Source organism: Vipera ursinii (assembly GCF_947247035.1).
Source record: "Vipera ursinii genome assembly, chromosome: 1".
Lineage (NCBI taxonomy): Eukaryota > Metazoa > Chordata > Lepidosauria > Squamata > Viperidae > Vipera > Vipera ursinii.
This window is the reverse complement of record NC_139512.1, coordinates 301630269-301649932: the sequence shown is the minus strand read 5'-3', so window position 1 is coordinate 301649932 and position 19664 is coordinate 301630269. Positions and strand designations below refer to the sequence as shown.

The 19664-nt window shown below is 41.0% G+C and overlaps 1 protein-coding gene across 1 annotated transcript in view; it reads left to right on the top strand.

The window, feature by feature from the left end:
• The window catches only part of ALK (ALK receptor tyrosine kinase), a gene marked incomplete at both ends in the record, with an annotated part of 722117 nt that overhangs the window by 561273 nt on the left and 141180 nt on the right, over positions 1-19664 (top strand). Inside the window, 2 exons of the mRNA XM_083376785.1 lie at positions 9519-9653; positions 11282-11382. Of these exons, the coding sequence (XP_083232911.1) occupies positions 9519-9653; positions 11282-11382 (236 nt within the window). The remainder of the gene's footprint in view (positions 1-9518; positions 9654-11281; positions 11383-19664) is intronic.

Genomic DNA, 19664 nt, shown 5'->3' with positions numbered 1-19664 from the left:
TCTATAGTCAGGAGGAGGGCCCCAAGGAGGAACCCACCATAATGGGAAAGCCCATATACTAAATAATATATAGAATACTTTTGTTATTGTTGTTGTTCAGTCACTAAGTCATGTCTAACTTTTTGTGACCTCATGGACCATAGCATGCCAGGACCCCTGTCCTCTATAGTCTCTCTTAGTCTGCCAAAACTCATGCCCACTGCGTCAATGACACTATCTATCTCATCCTCTACCACCCCCTTCTCCTTTTGTTTTCAATCCTTCCTAATATCAGGATCTTTTCCAATGAGTCCTCTCTTCACATTTGGTGGCCAAAGTATGTGAGCTTCAGCTTCAGTATACAATACTCTTAGTAGATATTAAATAAGAGAAGGCAACTGAGCTAAACCTGAAGACAGGGATAGGGTAGAATGCACAAAGCAGTGCACTTTCATTGTGTTCATAAGAAGGATATGAAAGGAATATAAACATCAGGATATTTTGATTTAAAAATATTGTTAAGTAACAAGATATGGAGCCAACATGGAATTTATAAAGCTTACTGTAACAACAGGAGAAGAAGAAAAAAAGCAGAAGGTTAAGCAGACATTCATTATTACATAAATCCTGAATTATATCTCTGAAACAGAGTGAATCATGATTTAGTTTCTTACTCTATGTGGGAAGCAGAAGTGTGTGAAATAAGATTAGAGAATGACTTTTCCCCACACATCCTCTTGTTGAGAAAGGAAATTAGTTGCATGCATTTTAGATGAAACATGAGCAAGTAACTGCAATGTCCTGAAAATTCATTGGAGGTTTGTTGTTGTTGTTGTTTTGTGATGAAAGGTGGCCAGTTTATTTGAAATGTGCTGGTAGGTGTGATTCAGCCCAAATTACTCACAAAGGAAAAAGTAGGAGATAATTTTTATAATGTTACGGCACTCTTCCTCCATTAACTACTAAATAGTTGTCTATAAATTGAGAAGCTACCTGCACAGTCATTTCTGAATGACTAGGCATGGTGAATATATTCTTTCTCCCTATAGAAGTGCCACTTGGACTTACTAGATAACCCCCTTTCATACCAAAACAGTGTTCCAACAGTGCAAAAGACAGGTCTTCTGTTGTTACCAATCTAAGGAAGGCAGTTTACTTATATTTTATTGAGGAAACTAAGCAACATATACAAATGCATGCAACAGCATTAAAGAGTAAACAGGACTGCAAAGCAAATAAGCACAGCAATACAAAAAGGAAAAAGTTATAGAAATTATATTATGAATCGAGCAACCTATTCTTGTTACTATGGATTTAATCTTAACATATTGTTAGTAGGATTTAATTCTATTTGATTTTGGTTATGTATTGTTGGAATATTCTAAGTCAATTTGCATCCCTAAACATGGCTCCTTCTAGAGCAGGGGTGCCAAACTGAATTTCATTGAGGGCCGCATCAGCATTGTGGTTGCCCTCAAGGGGCCGGGTGGGTATGGCCAGGGTGGGTGTGGCCTACTGTGTGGGCATGGCTAGAGTGTGTATGGCCTACTGGGTGTGCGTGGCCAGCTCTACATCGTTCGTATTAAGGGTGCCTATGGGGGCCTGGGCAGGAGTGGGACAGATCTGAGGGTCTCTGGCAGAAGGAGGGTCTCTGGGCCAGGGCCAAGGCAGTGGGGGCCGTTCCCTCACTGTTTCCAGGATGTCTTCGTGGGCCGGATCCAGCCCCCGGGCCTTGTGTTTGACATGTCTGTTATAATCCATGGCATTCGGTTTATCGTAATTCATTTGATAGGTCTGTTTCTATATTTACAAATGAGAATCTCAGAAAGAAACTTGGAGCACATGAAATCTGTGCAAGTCTTTTCCTCCTTTCAATTATGCTTATTAGCGTCTGATCTATGCGAACTGAAAAATAATCCTGGCAATTTTGTCTAACACACAAGTTATATATGTTAAATCTTGCCATAGAAGTGGGATAAATGGCTGTTAGTAGTTCACTGTTGTTGTTGTTAGCTGCGAAGTCGTGTCCGACCCATCGCGACCCTATGGACAATGTTCCTCCAGGCCTTCCTGTCCTCTACCATCTTCTGGAGTCCATTTAAGCTCACGCCTACTGCTTCAGTGACTCCATCCAGCCACCTCATTCTCTGTCGTCCCCTTCTTCTATTGCCCTCGATCTTTCCCAGCATTAGGCTTTTCTCCAGTGAGTCTTTCCTTCTCATTAGGTGGCCAAAGTATTTGAGTTTTAGCTTCAGGATCTGGCCTTCTAAAGAGCAGTCGGGATTGATCTCCTCTAGGACTGACCGGTTTGATCGCTTTGCAGTCCAAGGGACTCGCAGGAGTCTTCTCCAGCACCATAGTTCAAAGGCCTCAATTCTTTGGCGCTCAGCCTTTCTTATGGTCCAACTTTCACTGCCATACATTGCAACTGGGAAGACCATAGCCTTGACTATACGCACTTTTGTTGACAGGGTGATGTCTCTGCTTTTTAGTGTGCTGTCTAGATTTGCCATGGCTTTCCTCCCCAGGAGCAAGCGTCTTTTAATTTCTTGGCTACAGTCCCCATCTGCAGTGATCTTGGAGCCCAGGAAAATAAAATCTGTCACTACCTCCATTTCTTCCCCATCTATTTGCCAGGAATTGAGAGGGCCAGATGCCATGATCTTGGTTTTCTTAATGTTAAGTTTCAACCCAAGTTTTGCACTCTCCTTCTTCACCCGCAACAAGAGGCTCTTTAGTTCTTCTTCACTTTCTGCCATTAGAGTGGTATCATCTGCGTATCTTAGGTTGTTGATATTTCTTCCGGCAATCTTAATTCCAACTTTTGATTCATCTATCCCTGCCTTTCTCATGATGTGCTCTGCATATAAGTTAAATAGGCAGGGCGACAGTATACAGCCTTGCCGGACTCCTTTCCCAATTTTGAACCAATCAGTGGTTCCGTGTCCAGTTCTCACTGTTGCTTCTTGACCCGCATATAGGTTTCTCAAGAGACAAATAAGATGGTCTGGTACTCCCATCTCTTTAAGAACTTGCCACAGTTTGTTATGATCCACACAATCAAAGGCTTTAGCATAGTCAATGAAGCAGAAGTAGATGTTTTTCTGGAATTCCCTAGCTTTCTCCATGATCCAGCGTATGTTGGCAATTTGATCTCTAGTTCCTCTGCCTCTTCGAAATCCTGCCTGTACTTCTGGTAGTTCTCGATCCACATACTGCTGAAGTCTAGCTTGTAGGATTTTAAGCATGACTTTACTAGCATGAGAAATGAGTGCAATGGTGCGATAGTTTGAACATTCTTTGGCACTGCCTTTCTTTGGAATTGGAATGTAAACTGATCTTTTCCAATCCTGTGGCCACTGTTGAGTTTTCCAAATTTGCTGGCAAATTGAGTGTAGCACTTTTACTGCATTGTCTTTTAAGATTTTGAATAGCTCAGCTGGAATACTGTCACCTCCACTAGCTTTGTTGTTGCTCAGCTTTTCTAAGGCCCACTTCACTTCACATTCTAGGATGTCTGGCTCGAGGTCAGTGACCACCTCATTGTGATTATCTGGGACGTTAAGCTCATTCTTGTATAGTTCTTCTGTGTAATTTTGCCACCTCTTCTTAATCTCTTCTGCCTCTGTTAGGTCCCTGCCATTTTGGTCCCTTATCATGCCCATTTTTGCATGAAACGTTCCCTTCATCTCTCCAATTTTCTTGAAAAGATCTCTGGTCCTCCCTATTCTATTGTTTTCTTCTATTTCTTTGCACTGTTCATTTAAGAAGGCATTCTTATCTCTTCTAGCTATTCTCTGGAATTCTGCATTCAATTGGGCATATCTATGTTTTTCTCCCTTGCCTTTCGCTTCCCTCCTTTCCTCAGCTATTTGCAAAGCTTCCTCAGACAGCCATTTTGCTTTCTTGCATTTCTTTTTCTTTGGGATGGTTTTGGTTGCTACCTGTTGTACAATGTCGCGAACCTCTGTCCATAGTTCTTCAGGCACTCTGTCTATCAGATCTAATTCCTTAAATCTATTTGTCACCTCTACTGTATATTCAACAGGGATATGATTCAATTCATACCTGAGTGGCCTAGTGCTTTTCCCTACTTTCTTCAGTTTAAGCCTAAACTTTGCAAGGAGAAGCTCATGGTCTGAGCCACAGTCAGCTCCTGGTCTTGTTTTTACTGACTGTATAGAGCTTCTCCATCTTTGGCTGCAGAGCATATAGTCAATCTGATTTCTGTGTTGACCGTCTGGTGATGTCCATGTGTAGAGCCGTCTCTTGGGTTGTTGGAAAAGAGTGTTTGCTATGACCATCGTATTCTCTTGACAAAATTCTATCAGCCTGTGCCCTGCTTCATTTTGTACTCCAAGGCCAAACTTGCCTGTTATTCCAGTTATCTTTTGGCTTCCTACTTTAGCATTCCAATCCCCCATGATGATAAGGACATCATTTTTGGGTGTTAGTTCTATAAGGTGCTGTAGGGCTTCATAGAACCGGTCAATTTCTTCCTCTTCAGCACTGGTGGTTGGGGCATAGACTTGGACTACTGTGATATTGAATGGTTTGCCTTGGATTCGAACTGAGATCATTCTGTCATTTTGAGGATTGTATCCCAGTATTGCTTTTCCTACTCTTTTATTGACTATGAAGGCTACTCCATTTCTTCTGAGGGATTCTTGCCCGCAGTAGTATACCTGATGGTCATCTGAATTAAATTCACCCATTCCTGTCCATTTTAGTTCGCTGATACCTAAGATGTCGATGTTCAGTCTTGTCATCTCTTGTTTGACCACGTCCAACTTTCCTTGATTCATGGATCTTACATTCCAGGTTCCTATGGAGAAAAAATCTTTACAGCATCGGACTTTCCTTTCACCACCAGACACATCCACAGCTGAGCGTCCTTTCGGCTTTAGCCCAGTCGCTTCATTCTTTCTGGCGCTACTAGTACTAGCCCTCTGCTCTTCCCCAGTAGCATATTGGACGCCTTCCGACCTGAGGGGCTCATCTTCCAGCGTCATATCGTTTTGCCTTTTGGTACTGTCCATAGGGTTTTCATGGCAAAGATACTGGAGTGGTTTGCCATTTCCTTCTCCAGTGGATCACGTTTTGTCAGAACTCTCTGCTATGACCTGTCCGTCTTGGGTGGCCCTGCACGGCATAGCTCATAGCTTCATTGAATTACGCAAGCCCCTTCGCCACGACAAGGCAGTAATCCATGAAGGGGAGTAGTTCACTACATACAATAAATGAAGAAGTCTGTTTTTTCCTCACACCAAGCAGAGTTTCATAAAGTTACATTTATGAGAAACAAAACTCTGGGCTAGCAGTTGCACTGCTAATACATCTTCATTTATAGTTCCATACTCAATTTCCCTGTCATTTTCCCCGATATTCTAGACCCTAGGCAGTATTTAATGCTTAGACATTTCCAACAAATGTTCTACTTCATTACACCCTTCTATATATACTATACATTGGCAACAAAGTGAATTAAACTGAATGGCACGCAGGACTGCTTCAAGAAGAATTCAAGGTGCATCTAGCTTGACAGTCTGTTCTGATTTAGCTTGAGGCTGCATCAGAATCTCCTGTTGATTTGGAGAATGGAATCCAATTAAAGAAGAATGAATGTGGCATTTTGTTTAAAAGGAGAAACTGGTAGGACTTTATAATCAACTATTTTTCTGACGTTTTTTTCAAAAACATTGCCCCAAAGTATTTGGGGGGAGGGGGCAGAAAAGAGCAGATGGAATGTAATCCCCAAGTTGTTTCTGTATAAATGAGTAGGGCCTTTTTGGTCTGCTGGCTAAATAACCTCAGTCAGTTGCAGAGCACATCCTATAGCCAATGTCATGGTACTTCTTGAAGAACAACACTTGGTATCACAGAGGACAGACAGTAAGTTTGTATTATCATCGAGTTCAGTTCCGATGAAAAGAAATATATTAATGTAGGTACAGTAAGGCGGGCTGGAAAACTCCAACTTGCAAACTGATCAGCAGGAGATATGAAGTAATGGTTTGATTTAGTATAAAGCAGCTTCCTATGTTTTTACTAAGAGATAGTTGGACAGATATCTGCCATTCTCCGGGGTTCTGTGCTCATGGAACTTTTTAACATGATTGATATCCTCATTTACTTTTATGAAGAAGATCACGTGTATGCGTATTTCTTTATATATGCAGATTACTTGCCTCCATTGAAGAATTGTTCTAGAGATTTGTGTGTATGGTTCAGCACTAACAAAGGTCTAGCTTAAACTACAGTATATGACACCTATTTTATTAAGCATTGCCCTAAGATATTGATAATGATGGATGAATGTATGGATTAGTTTTGTTTGGCTAGCTTTCAGAAGTGTATTACTAATTTGAACTGAACCTCCCAGATCATGTATGGACTATAACAGTGATCCTTCAGAATTCATATCAGAATGGTGTATATATAGTACATCTTCCCTTAAACTCTCAAAGCAGAAAGGTAGATTTACTACATTATATCATGCCTACACATACAGTGTTTTATATGATTTCCACACACACCCTCTTGGAGGAGGGAATTCTCTATTATTATTATTATTATTTTTACATGACATGTATCCTTTATGTGAAAGTCCTTGAGTTCAATTTCCTGTAGAAGGTTTGAACCACATTGAGCAACATCTGCCTAGTCACATCTGGAATCCCAATAAAGAACAAAACTGGTTACATGGTGCCTCATGGTAGTCAGTATAATTAAAAATAACTTCAGAATTGGGACTTCTTAAATTAAAAAATAGTATTCTTATGGAAATACTATTTTGATGAAATCCACATAGAAAGGTATAAAGAGTTATAGAATCAATTCTGAAATGCATACATAAATTTAAAATGTTAAAATTTAAAAACAATATATGGATTGATAAATTAATAGATGCAAACTGGAAATAGCCAAACCCATCCATATCTGTAGATAAAAGGATGAACAGAAGGATAAACTCCTTTACTTTTATGTCTGTATGTACCATTTGATGCATGGCTGTTGTAGCATTACAGAATTTTGACATATGCTTTATTTCTACCAGTGTCTTCAAAGTGGAAAAAATGAAATAACAACAACCTCACACTAGTATTTTAGTTGGTACATTTTCTTCCTCTATAGAATTGACCTTGGGCACCTTGGCATTAAGTCAAGAAATAAATGTTTAAAGTATATAAACAGTGTATCATATTTTTACAGGTGAATGAGTTTTTGAAATCTGGTTGTCCACTATGAAGTTTAGGAAAAGGACAAGCTGAAATGTTGTTTTCATTTTAGCAACACTTTACCAGGAATGAAAAGGATGAAATAAAATAAGACTGGAAAAAAGAGTTCTGCAGAGCTACTATCCTCTAAATGCAGATTAAAGTTAGTATTGCTTGGAATACAACAGGTTATAGATTCCTCTTTTAGGCGCAAAATCTTTCTCAAGAGTCAAGAGGATAAAGTGGTACTGAATAAATATGAAATATAAATGGCAAATTTCCAAAATCTTCAGGTCACATTAAAGTGCAGTGTGTTAAAAAAAATGGTTTCACAAGTTAAATCTAGCAGTAGTTTGGTCTGGTCACTGAAAAAAAATCAGTTTTCAAATAGTACTTACATGTGGTAATGATCTTCATCCTTGCTATTCAGAGCCATAGTAGATGTGCTCTAAGGATCAGCTGACCACTCAATTTGGAATTTAGTTCTGCATATTTAAATATATGAAAGGATTAAACAAGTTGCTACATTATAAAGTAAAAGGCAATCCTTGTAGATCTGGGCCCTTCTTTGATGCCTCTGGCAAATCATTCACTTAACATGTCACGGACTCATCTCAGTTATCGATACAGTCTTAACAAGTGCAATCTACATTAAAGGTACATCTTGGAAGCTGCATGAAATCCTGTCATCTGAAGATAGCAATACTAGAAAGTTAAAGGGAAATTCTAATTTTCCTATTTTTAATAACACAGTTTGTTGCTACTGATCATTTAATTAATATTAAACTGAAGTTAGAGGAATTATTTGAAAGCTGAACCTGAAGATATACTGTAGTTAATAAATGATTAAGTATTATAATTATTAAGACCATAAAATTATGAACTATGTATTGCCAGTCTAAACTTCATCATAATCACCAAGAGCCGTGGTGATGCAGTGGTTAGAATGCAGCACTGCAAGCCAACTCACTGCTCACTCCAGGAGTTCGATTCTGAGCGGCTCAAGGTTGACTCAGCCTTCCATCCTTCTGAGGTCAGGAAAATGAGGACCCACATTGTTGGGGACAATATGCTGGCTCTGTAAACTACTTAGAGAGGGCTGTAAAGCACTGTGAAGCGGTATATAAGTCTAAGTGCTATTGCTATAACTTCATGGGGTGGCCTTAGGAAAAGAACTATTTTAGGCTGCACCCATATATAAATTGAAATATGAAAATAATCCCAATCCTATCTTACACAGTTTCCATAATTTGTGATTTGTTACCTTTAATTTCCAGTGATTGTTGGACTACAGCTTTCATCTCCCTCAGCCAGCATGGCCAAAATGCTAATATTCAGGAAGGATAGGAACTGTAAACCAGCACTACCTGTAAGAATTGCTTTGATAATGCTTGATGCCTAGCCTCAATCTTGGAGGGATTGGGCGAACATTTTTGTGAAGGTTTATTATTTGTTTATATAGTTTTATGCTGCCACAATCTGAAATATGCTTTCTGTCCTTAGGAAAATTACTGTGTACTCAGCCATCCATATGTTTCAGAAATATTTCCTTGCCTAAACAGAGAAACAAAATGACCATGGGTAGTCAAAAATTCAGTGGTAGCAGGTGTGATTTCTAACTTTCTGTTGGCTTCCCCATTGAGTTTCCTTGTGGTTAGTTGGCAGTGAGTGTCAGAAATCCTTCCTTCCTCCCTCCTTCTCCCTTCCTCTGTCCTCTTTACTCCCTTCCCTTCCTGGCCGGAAGGTAAGGGGCTGCTGTTGGGTGGAGGATGGACTGAGGGACCAGTGTGTGTGTGAGTTCAGAGAGGCTGGTGGAGGATGCACCGTTTCTCCACTGACATCTCCCTGCAAGCTTCCCACAAGCAAAGGAAGTGGGAAGGTGGTAAGGAGTGTCAGCAATCGTACCATTTCCTTCTGAGTTTCTCATTGACTTGTGGGAAGTTCTTGGGATATGTTAAAATGAGGATCACTTTACTATGGTTCACTGTTATGTGGCAGCAGCACAGAGGTGCTGAAGTGGCAAACAATTTTGCAAATTTCATTTCTTTGGGTGTAATGGGTCCCATCATTCTGTAAGTTAGCCGATTTGAGGTACACCTGTTGACAGTTTTGCCCTATGATGCAGCATTTTTGTCCAATTGAAGGTTACAAAGTTTCAGACACAAGTGTTTTAGTAGTTTATATAGGGAAAGTAGTCCTTTTTGCTGCAAGAACCAGAGAGAAAGGTCAGGGTTCCAAAAAACAAATACTGAATATACTTTCTTTTTTGTTCTTAGGAATTATTGATCGGTTCTCTGTCTCTTGCCATTCTTTCCCATACAGAAAATCTTCCTACTGGTTTCTATTGCTCCTTTGAGGATGGAGAGTGTGGCTGGACTCAAAGTTCATCAACTTCGCCAAAGGCCCAGCTGTGGCATATTGGGAATCCAGGATATCATCACTTTTGTTCACTGAAAGGTAGATCACGGTAAAATTATACAACTGGGTAAACTAAGCAGTCTGTCAAAAGAGTTAAGATGTGATGGGGATTAAGCCATTGTTGTTCACTTTGATAGTTGGATCTTCTTTTTGTTGTGTTTTTTTCAACAGGAAGAAAAATCAGAAAATACTTTTCTGACACAGCATTAATAAGCAGAATCCACCACATGCAATAGAAATCTATGATTTTTTTAAAAAAAATAAACTCATAGAAAATCATCTTGATTAAGATTAGTAGCATTGGTAGATTGGCAACTCTTAATTTGGTTATTAATGGTGTACACTGTCAGAAGCAATGCCTTATCAACTTGATTGTTAAAACTAAGCAGGCTTGGCCCTGGTCGGTGCTTGGAGCAGGCACTAGTAAATAAAGAACTAAAGTGAAAATGAACTATTTCTGTAACCTGCAGGGAAAACTGAATGTAGTCTTCAGAAATTGAGATCAAAGATGTCACTACAGGTAATCCTCAACTTATGATTGGTCATATAACAACTGTTTGAATTTATGAAAGTTTCCCCCCCCAAAAAAGCTACTTATGACCCAGTTTCAGTGTTATAGCTGATGCAGCGCCCTTGTAATCACTTACCCTTACACTCTAGCTCTCCCACCCAAACTAGTCACTCAGCTACCCAAAAGAGCCTCAAGCCAATTACATTATGATTGTAACTCAATGTCTACCTGTTCGATATTAAATAACTGGAGGCAAAAATATTGTTTCATTTACAATGTTCAGTAACTGACAGCATTGAATTACCATTCTTTTAATGTTTTCTCTCAACCAGGTACCCTCCAGATATGCTAGACTATCCTTATCATAATCAACCCCACCAATTAACTGAAGTTTAGCAGGTCTTAAATCTACTATGTTGAGAAAGTATGCTTTATAAACATATACATGACTCCTGGCTTCCAGCTTTGGTGTGATAGCATTTCTTCCTCATTTATAGTAGAAATACTTCATTCAGAATAATAAAAAATAGATGCCTTTTGATACAAATCACATGAACAAAACAAATCACAAACCAAGGATATACGTACATTATAAGTGATAGAAAGAGAGATCTTGTAAAATAAATGAAATTGCATTGTGATATCTAAAAAATGTTGAAAATTCCTAGCATAATGTAAGACCACCTATGAATTTCATGTGCAGTTTCATATGAAGGGTTAAATAATAATGATAATAATAATAATAATAATAATAATAATAATAATAATAATAATAATAATAATAATAATAATAATAATAATTTTATTTGTATACCGCCCTTCTCCCGAAGGACTCAGGGCGGTGAACAGGGCAATAAAATACCAATACAAGAATACAAAAATTAAGAAAAAATTAAACAAAGTGCCCAATACCTTAAAACAATAAGTTAAAATACATTAAAAACAGTAATGAAACCCAAAACCCATCAGGCCAGGCCAGCTTGTTCAAACAAGTCGGTCTTAAAATCCCGTCGGAAGGAGCGAAGGTCGGGCGCCATCCGGAGCTCAACCGGTAAACGGACCTCAGCTGATTGTGTTGCTATACAAATGTTCCATGAAAACATTAACTAATTTCACTCTAATAATTTATGTACCTTTCCTCCCTTTTTCTCTACAGAATGTGCCCTTTTGCTTAATACCAGTGAGAGTCCCATTGCAGAGACAGTTATGGTGACTAGTGCTGTATTTCCAGCTCCAATGAAGAATTCTCCCTGTGAGGCAAGTATGTTTAGATAAGGTTTAAAAAAAAGAGGTGCAAAGTGTTCCTTGCAATTTTATGAATATCTATGTCATCCTTGATTTTGAAAACCCTTGAATATAATTGAATTCATCTCCAGAATCATAAGGTAGACAAGAACTTTGACCATGTGCATGCCAGTTTTTGCCCATGCTGTGATTTTATAACAAATGTTTGTAGCCATAGATAATGGAATCTTGGTTCAGTCATGGTGCTCAAAGATATACTCATAAACTCCGTATATGTGCATGGATATATGTCATTGCCTTATAATTTTTAGTATTTATTACTCTCATTCAGTGTAATGATAGCTGCCAGCTTAGATGATTACCTTAAACTTGGACTAGATAAATTGATAGAGGATGGGGCTATCACTAATAGCTGAAATTGATTGCTGTAATGGTTCCTAATCACGACATCTATTCCTTAGGTACAAGGTGCTAGGGATCAACAGCAAAAGACGACTATTGTCTTCCAGTCCATGGCCTGAGTTTCCTCAGTGCCTCTGTTGACTATTGTATGGCACATAATTCTAGACTGCAATATATGAAGCAAAGCAACTTTAAATTGTATAGCTTTCCATTCCCAGAATTCCCCAGCCAGCAAGTGGGTGAGCACTTCACTAGAGGGTGAACACTGATGAATCCCTGACATCATTTTCATCATCATCTTAGTATCAGAAATCAATCACTAATTGAAGAGGGTAGCCATCACAGTAATAGGAACATTGCTAGTTATAAAATACTTGTTTTCAAATGGGAAATTGTCTGTCATATTTGTATAACCATGTGAAACTGAAATGGGATTTATAAGCTAACATGTACATAACTTTGTACATATTTTTATTAGATTTTATATACAGAGATGTTCTGTTTTGGATGTATTGAGTTAAATCTTTTCTTTCCTCTTTCATTCTCAGCTGTAGTGATTTCTTTTCAGATTATGAAACCTTTGGCTTTACAGTGATTGTATTTGTGCCCAGCGTCTTTCAGATAATGAGATACTACCTCCATCCAATTGACATGTTGACACAGATACCCACTTGTTCCCCTGTTGTGTCTTGTCTTTATCCTTTTTCTTTTAAAGAGTCCCTCTTTTCCTTTCCCCCAGCTGAGGTTCTAAATATTTTAAAACTTCATTTTGTCACACCTCAGCAAGTGTGACTATTTCTCATAATTTGCCTGCTGTCAATAGACGGATGAACCATTTCCCAAGATGTGTTTTTATATGTTCATAAACAAGGTGAATAATTAAATTTTCATTTAAAAGGAGATCAAGGAAAGAGAGACATCAGTTACATCTACCACTGTTTTACCTCTTTAACTTTCCATGATGCTTTTGAAAACATGCTCATACAGAGCCAGCATAGTAACTGTACTAAAGATTCAACAGACTCTCTCTCTCCCTCCCTCCCGCTCTCCCTCCCTCCCTCCCTCTCTCTTTGTGTGTGTGTGAGAGAGAGGGGGGGAATTGTGCAAAAACTCTTCATTCTGAACAGGTCCTTGCTTGCAGCTTCATATACTGGAATAATTCAACAGCATTATTGAGCCCATTGCAAGGAGAAAATCAAATCTTTGGCCCCTAATCCCTCCTGAGGCTGGATACAAGTGATCAAGTTTATTACAGAGTAATAGTTGTGACTGTGAAATTACAATTTTGCTACTCCAGATATCCTTCAGCACTATCATTCCTTTTCCCCCAATCTGTCTGCCTTAAATTCAGGCTCAAATGTCTCTTTGTCCTGCACACAGGTCTTTTTTTCTCTCTCACTAACTGTTTAAATGAGATTTTCAAAATCAGGGCATATTTTTGAGCAACTTGAATTTTCCACTACAACTGAATCTGGTATCTCATTAAGAAAAATACATCTTACTGATAATTCTTTTGATGAAAAAATCAACAGGAAAAACTTAGATCTGTATCTGCAAAAAGATCTAAGTCTCTCCTTGAACTTCCCAGAAAACTGGTCTCTGTTCATGTCCAAGAATATAGGGTGGGACCATATTAAAATATTCATTCCAAACTGGACAGCACCATAAGGTGAGATAAGTTGACATGTTAATCAGAAGTCTCTGCAAATAGTGTTTGCTTGCTATTTGGATCCTAACAAAGCATTAACACATTTGAGACGGGTAAAGAAACATTGTTCTAAATCCTAATATTGGATGATAGTGTAAAATGAGATCTGATACTTCTATCCATAGCGCAAGACACAAAGGAGGTCACCTTTTGCTAGGGAAAACTGTTTATATACAGTAGCTTACTACGGTCTACTCTAGTTGGCAACATTTGTCTAGAATCTCAGGTGAGAGCTTGTTTTGAATTCTAAGCAGCTCTTCAAATCTTGCCAGGAGAGATTGTAGAGGTGTTCTGAGCTTCAAATGACTTAATTTTGAATTCAAAACGCTTACAAAATGGTCAGAACAATCTTGTAAAATTGGAATAACCTATTTTAAACTAGATTTTTTTCTAAGCTTGCAATATTTAGCATACTCCTCTATAAAAAAGAGAGTGGAAATATTAAGCCTTTAAAACCAACTTAAAAAGAGTCAGTCAGGAAGATTTATATATATATATATAAATGTATATGTATATGTATATGTGTGTGTGTGTGTGTAAATTTTAGATTGCTAACAAAGAATTAAAGGGAGACTGATATGCATTTCAAACTTATTTGTTTTCATCAGTCAGCCATACTCTTCTGAGATTCGAACCTGGGCTGATTGCACATTAGGCAGTTGATTTAACCTCTAGGCCACAAGCTCTATCTCACTGCTAACAAAGTGAGATAGAGCTTGTGGCCTAGAGGTTAAAACAACTACCTAATGTGCAAATCAGCCCAGGTTCGAATCTCAGAAGGGTATGGCTGACTGATGAAAACAAATAAGTTTGAAATGCATATCAGTCTCCCTTTAATTCTTTGTTAGCAATCTAAAATTTACACAAATATGAGCTGTCACTGTTGTGACTACTGCCTGTCGATGGCCTTCGGTTAGGCCAAAACAGGAAATAAAGATAAATCTTATTTCCTGTTTCAGCCTTGCCCAAGGCCATCGACAGGCAGTAGCCACTCATATTTGTGTAAATTTTTTGGCTTGCTAACAAAGAATAAAGGGAGACCGATATGATCATTTCAAACTTATTTGTTCTCATCAGTCAGCTATACCCTTCTGAGATTCAAACCTGGGCCGACTGCGTCTTAAGCAGTTGTTTTAACCCCTAGGCCACAGGCTCTCTCTCTCTCTCTTCGTTAGCTGAGAAGCAAGGAAGATATGTGTTAAATGTTTGTTAAGCATTCAGAATACACTTGCTTAGTCCCAGACATGGGACAAATCTTATTTCCTGCTTCAGCCAAGCCCAAGGCCATCTACAGGCAGTAGCCACAGCAGTGGCAGCTCATATCTGTGTAAATTTTTTGGCTTGCTAACAAAGAATAAAGGGAGACCGATATGATCATTTCAAACTTATTTGTTCTCATCAGTCAGCCATACCCTTCTGAGATTCGAACGCCTAGGGGTTAAATCAACTGCTTAAGACACAGTTGGCCCTATATATCCTAGTTCTTGCAAACATCTATGAACTAAATCTTGAACAAGTTAAAGCTTCCAAGACATTTTAAACAGGCAACACAATTAAATGATTAGAATCACAAAATGGTCTAAGATCTCCGGAAAGGTACAGTCTCCTGCTTGAGTAGGTGATTGGACTAGGTCTCTTCCAACTCTGTCATTCTGTTAATACAGCCCCTTTTATCCTCTTTTGTTGCTGAAGCTACAATAAGTGACAGAAGCTATGTATTTGTTGGCAGGCATTAGAAACACACTGTCTTTTACTCTGAACATGTACAGTATTTATATTCTGTCTTAGATAGATTCATATCATTTCACCAAAAGGCTGGAATTGCTTACATTTTATTGGTTCACTTTACCTCCATATACAAGCCATGGTCAAAACCAAAACCTTAAAATGCTGCTCGTACCATATTGCCATCCGTTTTTGGAAATAAAATGCTGAAGAGAGTTCCATTCCAATTTGAACAAAGATATGAATATATCAGAGAAAGAGTTTTCTCCACATTAAATCTTCATATAGTTCATTTTGAGAGACTCTGTCAGGCAAAAAATGTTTCCATTGAAAAACAGTAGTAAAATATGTGCTCCTAATGATGTGTTCACAATCCTCAAAATGACAGAATGATCTCAGTTCGAATCCAAGGCAAACCATTCAATATCACAGTAGTCCAAGTCTATGCCCCAACCACCGGTGCTGAAGAGGATGAAATTGACCGGTTCTATGAAGCCCTACAGCACCTTATAGAACTAACACCCAAAAATGATGTCCTTATCTGTGTTATATATGTAAACAGTTAATATACATCATTTAACAGGTTGTTTCAACTAGGGAAAACATTCTGACAGGAGAACACGCGGGAACTTTGACAGCTGTCAAAGTTCCCCGCACAGCGCAGGCGCAACCACTGACAGCTCACGGCTGTCAAAACACCGGACCATGCGGAAGCCTGAGCTGTCAAAAGAAGACGACGCGGATTGGTCCTGGTTTGACGCGGCGCCAAAATGAACGCTCCTGATTGGCCCTCGCTGACAGCTGCCGGCTATAAAAGCCGGACAAGTTATTCTATGCTTGCCTTGCTCTAAAATAAACCCTTTTAGTAACTAGCCTGTCGTCCCGAGTGGTCCTTCGGCTACTTCACTGGCGACGAAGGTGGGATCGCTCCGGAGCTGAAGTCACGGCCGAGGAAGAGAGTTCCCGGCAAGAGCTGTCACGGGAAGTTTTAACTTCCATAGGAGCAACCCAGGACCGGACGACATGGCAAACTTCGGGCGTGTGAGGGAATTTGATACCCGCCATCCCGAGAGATGGCAATCACACCTAGGCCAGGTCGAGGGATTCCTCCTCGTCAGTAAAATCACTGACGACAGAGCAAAGGCCGCCGCTCTACTATACATCAGCGGACCTCCAGTGTATGATGCTGCCGTGGGCCTGTTCAGCCCGGTGCCCATCACAGAAGTCTCCTACGCGGACCTGGTGGACCAGCTGAACAAGTACTATATGCCGGCTCACTCAGAACTGTACTGGCGGGTCCAATTCGCCCAGAAGAAACAGCGGCCAGACGAGCCCGCCAACGAGTTCATCGCTGGGGTCAGACACGCCGCGCGGAACTGCTGTTTCCCCGACCTGGAGGACCGCATCAGAGACCAGGTGGTGATCGGGTTGAGGGACGAGAGGCTGCAGAAGAAGCTGACATCCAAACCCGACATGAGCCTGGCGGAGCTGACCAGAGAAATCATGGCCTACGAGCACAGCCACAAGAAGAAGCCGACTACCACGACCCCAGAGAGCCCAGCGACCGTCTTCCAAGAAAGCGCCACCCTCAGCGACAGCGAAGAGTCGGTGGATTTCACCGACGGAGAAGCCCTGCAGCACAGAATGGAACGCAGGCAACCAAGGAGAGGCGACACTTCGGATCGCGGAAGGTCCAGGAACCCCCCTCCGCCACCGCCGCGTTATGAGCAACGGGCCGCCTGCGCCAGCTGCGGGGGCAACCATGCCCGAGGAAGCTGCCGGTTTAGAAACACTAAGTGCCACAATTGCGGGAAGACCGGCCACATCAAACCGGTGTGCCGCAGCAAGGGCCGTGACAACATCAATGATTTGGAGGCAAACTCCCCAGGTAGGCCAGCTACCCAGGCCAGCAGAGAAAAACCGCCAGGGCCCCTGGTAGAAACAATTGACAGGGTAAACAGCCTAAGCTCAAAGGTTAAGATCAGGGTCAAAATTCAGGGGGTGCCCTGCCACATGGAAGTGGATTCAGGGTCAGCAGTCTCCTTAATTTCGTTAAAAACTTATCAGGAGATCTGTCAACAAGGCAAGGAAAAAATTCCTCTGAGGCAAACCCAGGTCCACCTAGCAGACTTCCAGAAAACCCCCATTCCTCTGGAAGGGAGGGCTAAGGTTGTAGTGCAGTACAAGGGGTTCAAGGGTCCCTTAGAAGTCCTAGTTACGCCAGGGAACCGCACCAACTTGATAGGGTTAAACTGGTTCGGGCCGCTAGGAATCGCCATAAAGGGGGTAAATACAATTCAATCACCCAGCCTAGAAGCCGTTTGCAACAAGTATGCAGACGTCTTCGATGGCACGTTAGGAAAATACACCGGTCCCCCCATCTCCTTACAGTTAAACCCAGCAATCCAACCAATTAAGATAAGAGCTAGGAGAGTACCCTTTGCCCTTAAAGAAAAAATAGAAAACGAACTTGATCGCCTCATAGGTCTCGGGGTGCTCGAACCAACGGAAGGGGGAAGCTGGGAGACCCCTATAGTCACCCCTATTAAACCTAACGGGGAAGTGAGATTATGCGCGGACTATAAAGCGACCCTCAACCTAGCCCTCAGCCCCCACGCTTACCCGGTGCCAGCGGTAAGGGACGTATTTGCTTCCATCCGTTCTGGCGCCATTTTCACCAAACTTGATCTCACGCAGGCGTATTTGCAACTGCCTGTCACTAATGACACCGCGGAAGCCCAGACAATTGTCACCCACCGCGGTGCCTTTAAAGTGAAAAGGCTCCAATTCGGCATATCGGCTGCCCCGGGTATTTTTCAGGGTATCATGGAGAAAACCCTGAAAGGAATACCCGGGGTCTGCCCCTATTTCGACGATGTTCTCATCGCCAGAGAAAACGAAGCAAACTTAGCTGACAGGCTGTCAGCTGTGCTAAGCCGGCTCAGAGAAGCCGGCCTCAAACTTAAACGGGAAAAGTGCTCTATCGGAGTCACATCCACAGAGTTCCTAGGGTACAAAATAGATGGCCAAGGCATCCACCCCACCTCAGAAAAACTAAAGGCTATTCAAACAGCACCAAGCCCAAGGAATAAACAAGAGCTCCAAGCTTTTTTAGGATTATTAAATTTTTACCATGCCTTCCTTCCCCATAAAGCCACTATCGCTGAGCCTCTGCATAGGCTCCTGGACAAGGGAACTGTTTGGTCCTGGACCAAAATACATGAGAATAGTTTCCAATCATTAAAAAAGATTATCTGTCACAGCTCAACGATCACCCTTTTCAGAGAAGACACCCCAATATGCATCGCTTGCGATGCCTCTCCCTATGGAATCGGGGCAGTGTTAAGTCATCTATTCAAGGATGGTACACAAAGACCCATAGCCTTCTATTCACGCACTCTGTCCAAAGCAGAAAGGAATTACGCACAAATAGACAGGGAAGCCCTAGCAATAGTCGCAGGGGTGAAAAAATTTCATGACTACCTTTATGGGAGGCCCTTTACTATATTTACAGATCACAAACCCCTTCTGGGCATATTCACGTGGAATAAAACTACACCACAAATTCTCTCTCCGAGAATATTACGGTGGTCCACATTCTTATCGGCCTATTCCTATCAGTTAATACATAAACCGGGGAAGGAATTAGGACACGCAGACTGCCTCAGCAGACTGCCCATTCAAAACAAGGACTCAGACCCAGCCCCAGCTGGTCTGATTCTAGCAATCTCCCAACTTCCAGATTGTCCCCTGGCTGCAAACATTATAGCCAACAATTCAGCTAAAGACAAAATACTTAGCAGAATCCTCAAATGGGCCACAACAGGGTGGCCAGCTCAAAACCCACACCCCCAATTCCAGCCATATTTTAGCAGGAAAAATGAAATATCCACTCATAGGGGATGCCTGCTGTGGGGAAATCGGGTCATAATACCAGAGAAAAAACATAAACCAAACATTACACATTTTACATGAAGGACATCCAGGCATTGTTAAGATGAAGGCGATGGCTAGAAGTTATGTCTGGTGGCCAGGCATAGATAAAGAAATAGAAAGATATGTGGGAGGGTGCTATACCTGTCAAGTGACCCGAAACGAGCCACCCCAAGCACCAATCCACAAATGGGAAACTACGAGGAACCCATGGTCACGTATACATTTAGATTTCGCAGGACCTATCCAGGGGCAAAGTTTCCTAATTGTAGTGGACAGCTATTCTAAATGGCTAGAAGTCACTCCCCTTAGAAAAACAACGTCAGGAGCCACTATTCAAGCCTTAAGGAAAATATTCGCCACACATGGCCTTCCACACACCATAGTTTCAGACAATGGACCTCAATTCACCTCTCGTGAATTTCAGATGTTCGCTATGAAGAATTGTATTAGGCTGGTCACGTCTGCGCCGTTCCACCCATCGTCGAACGGGATGGCTGAAATTATGGTGCGGTCCACAAAAGAA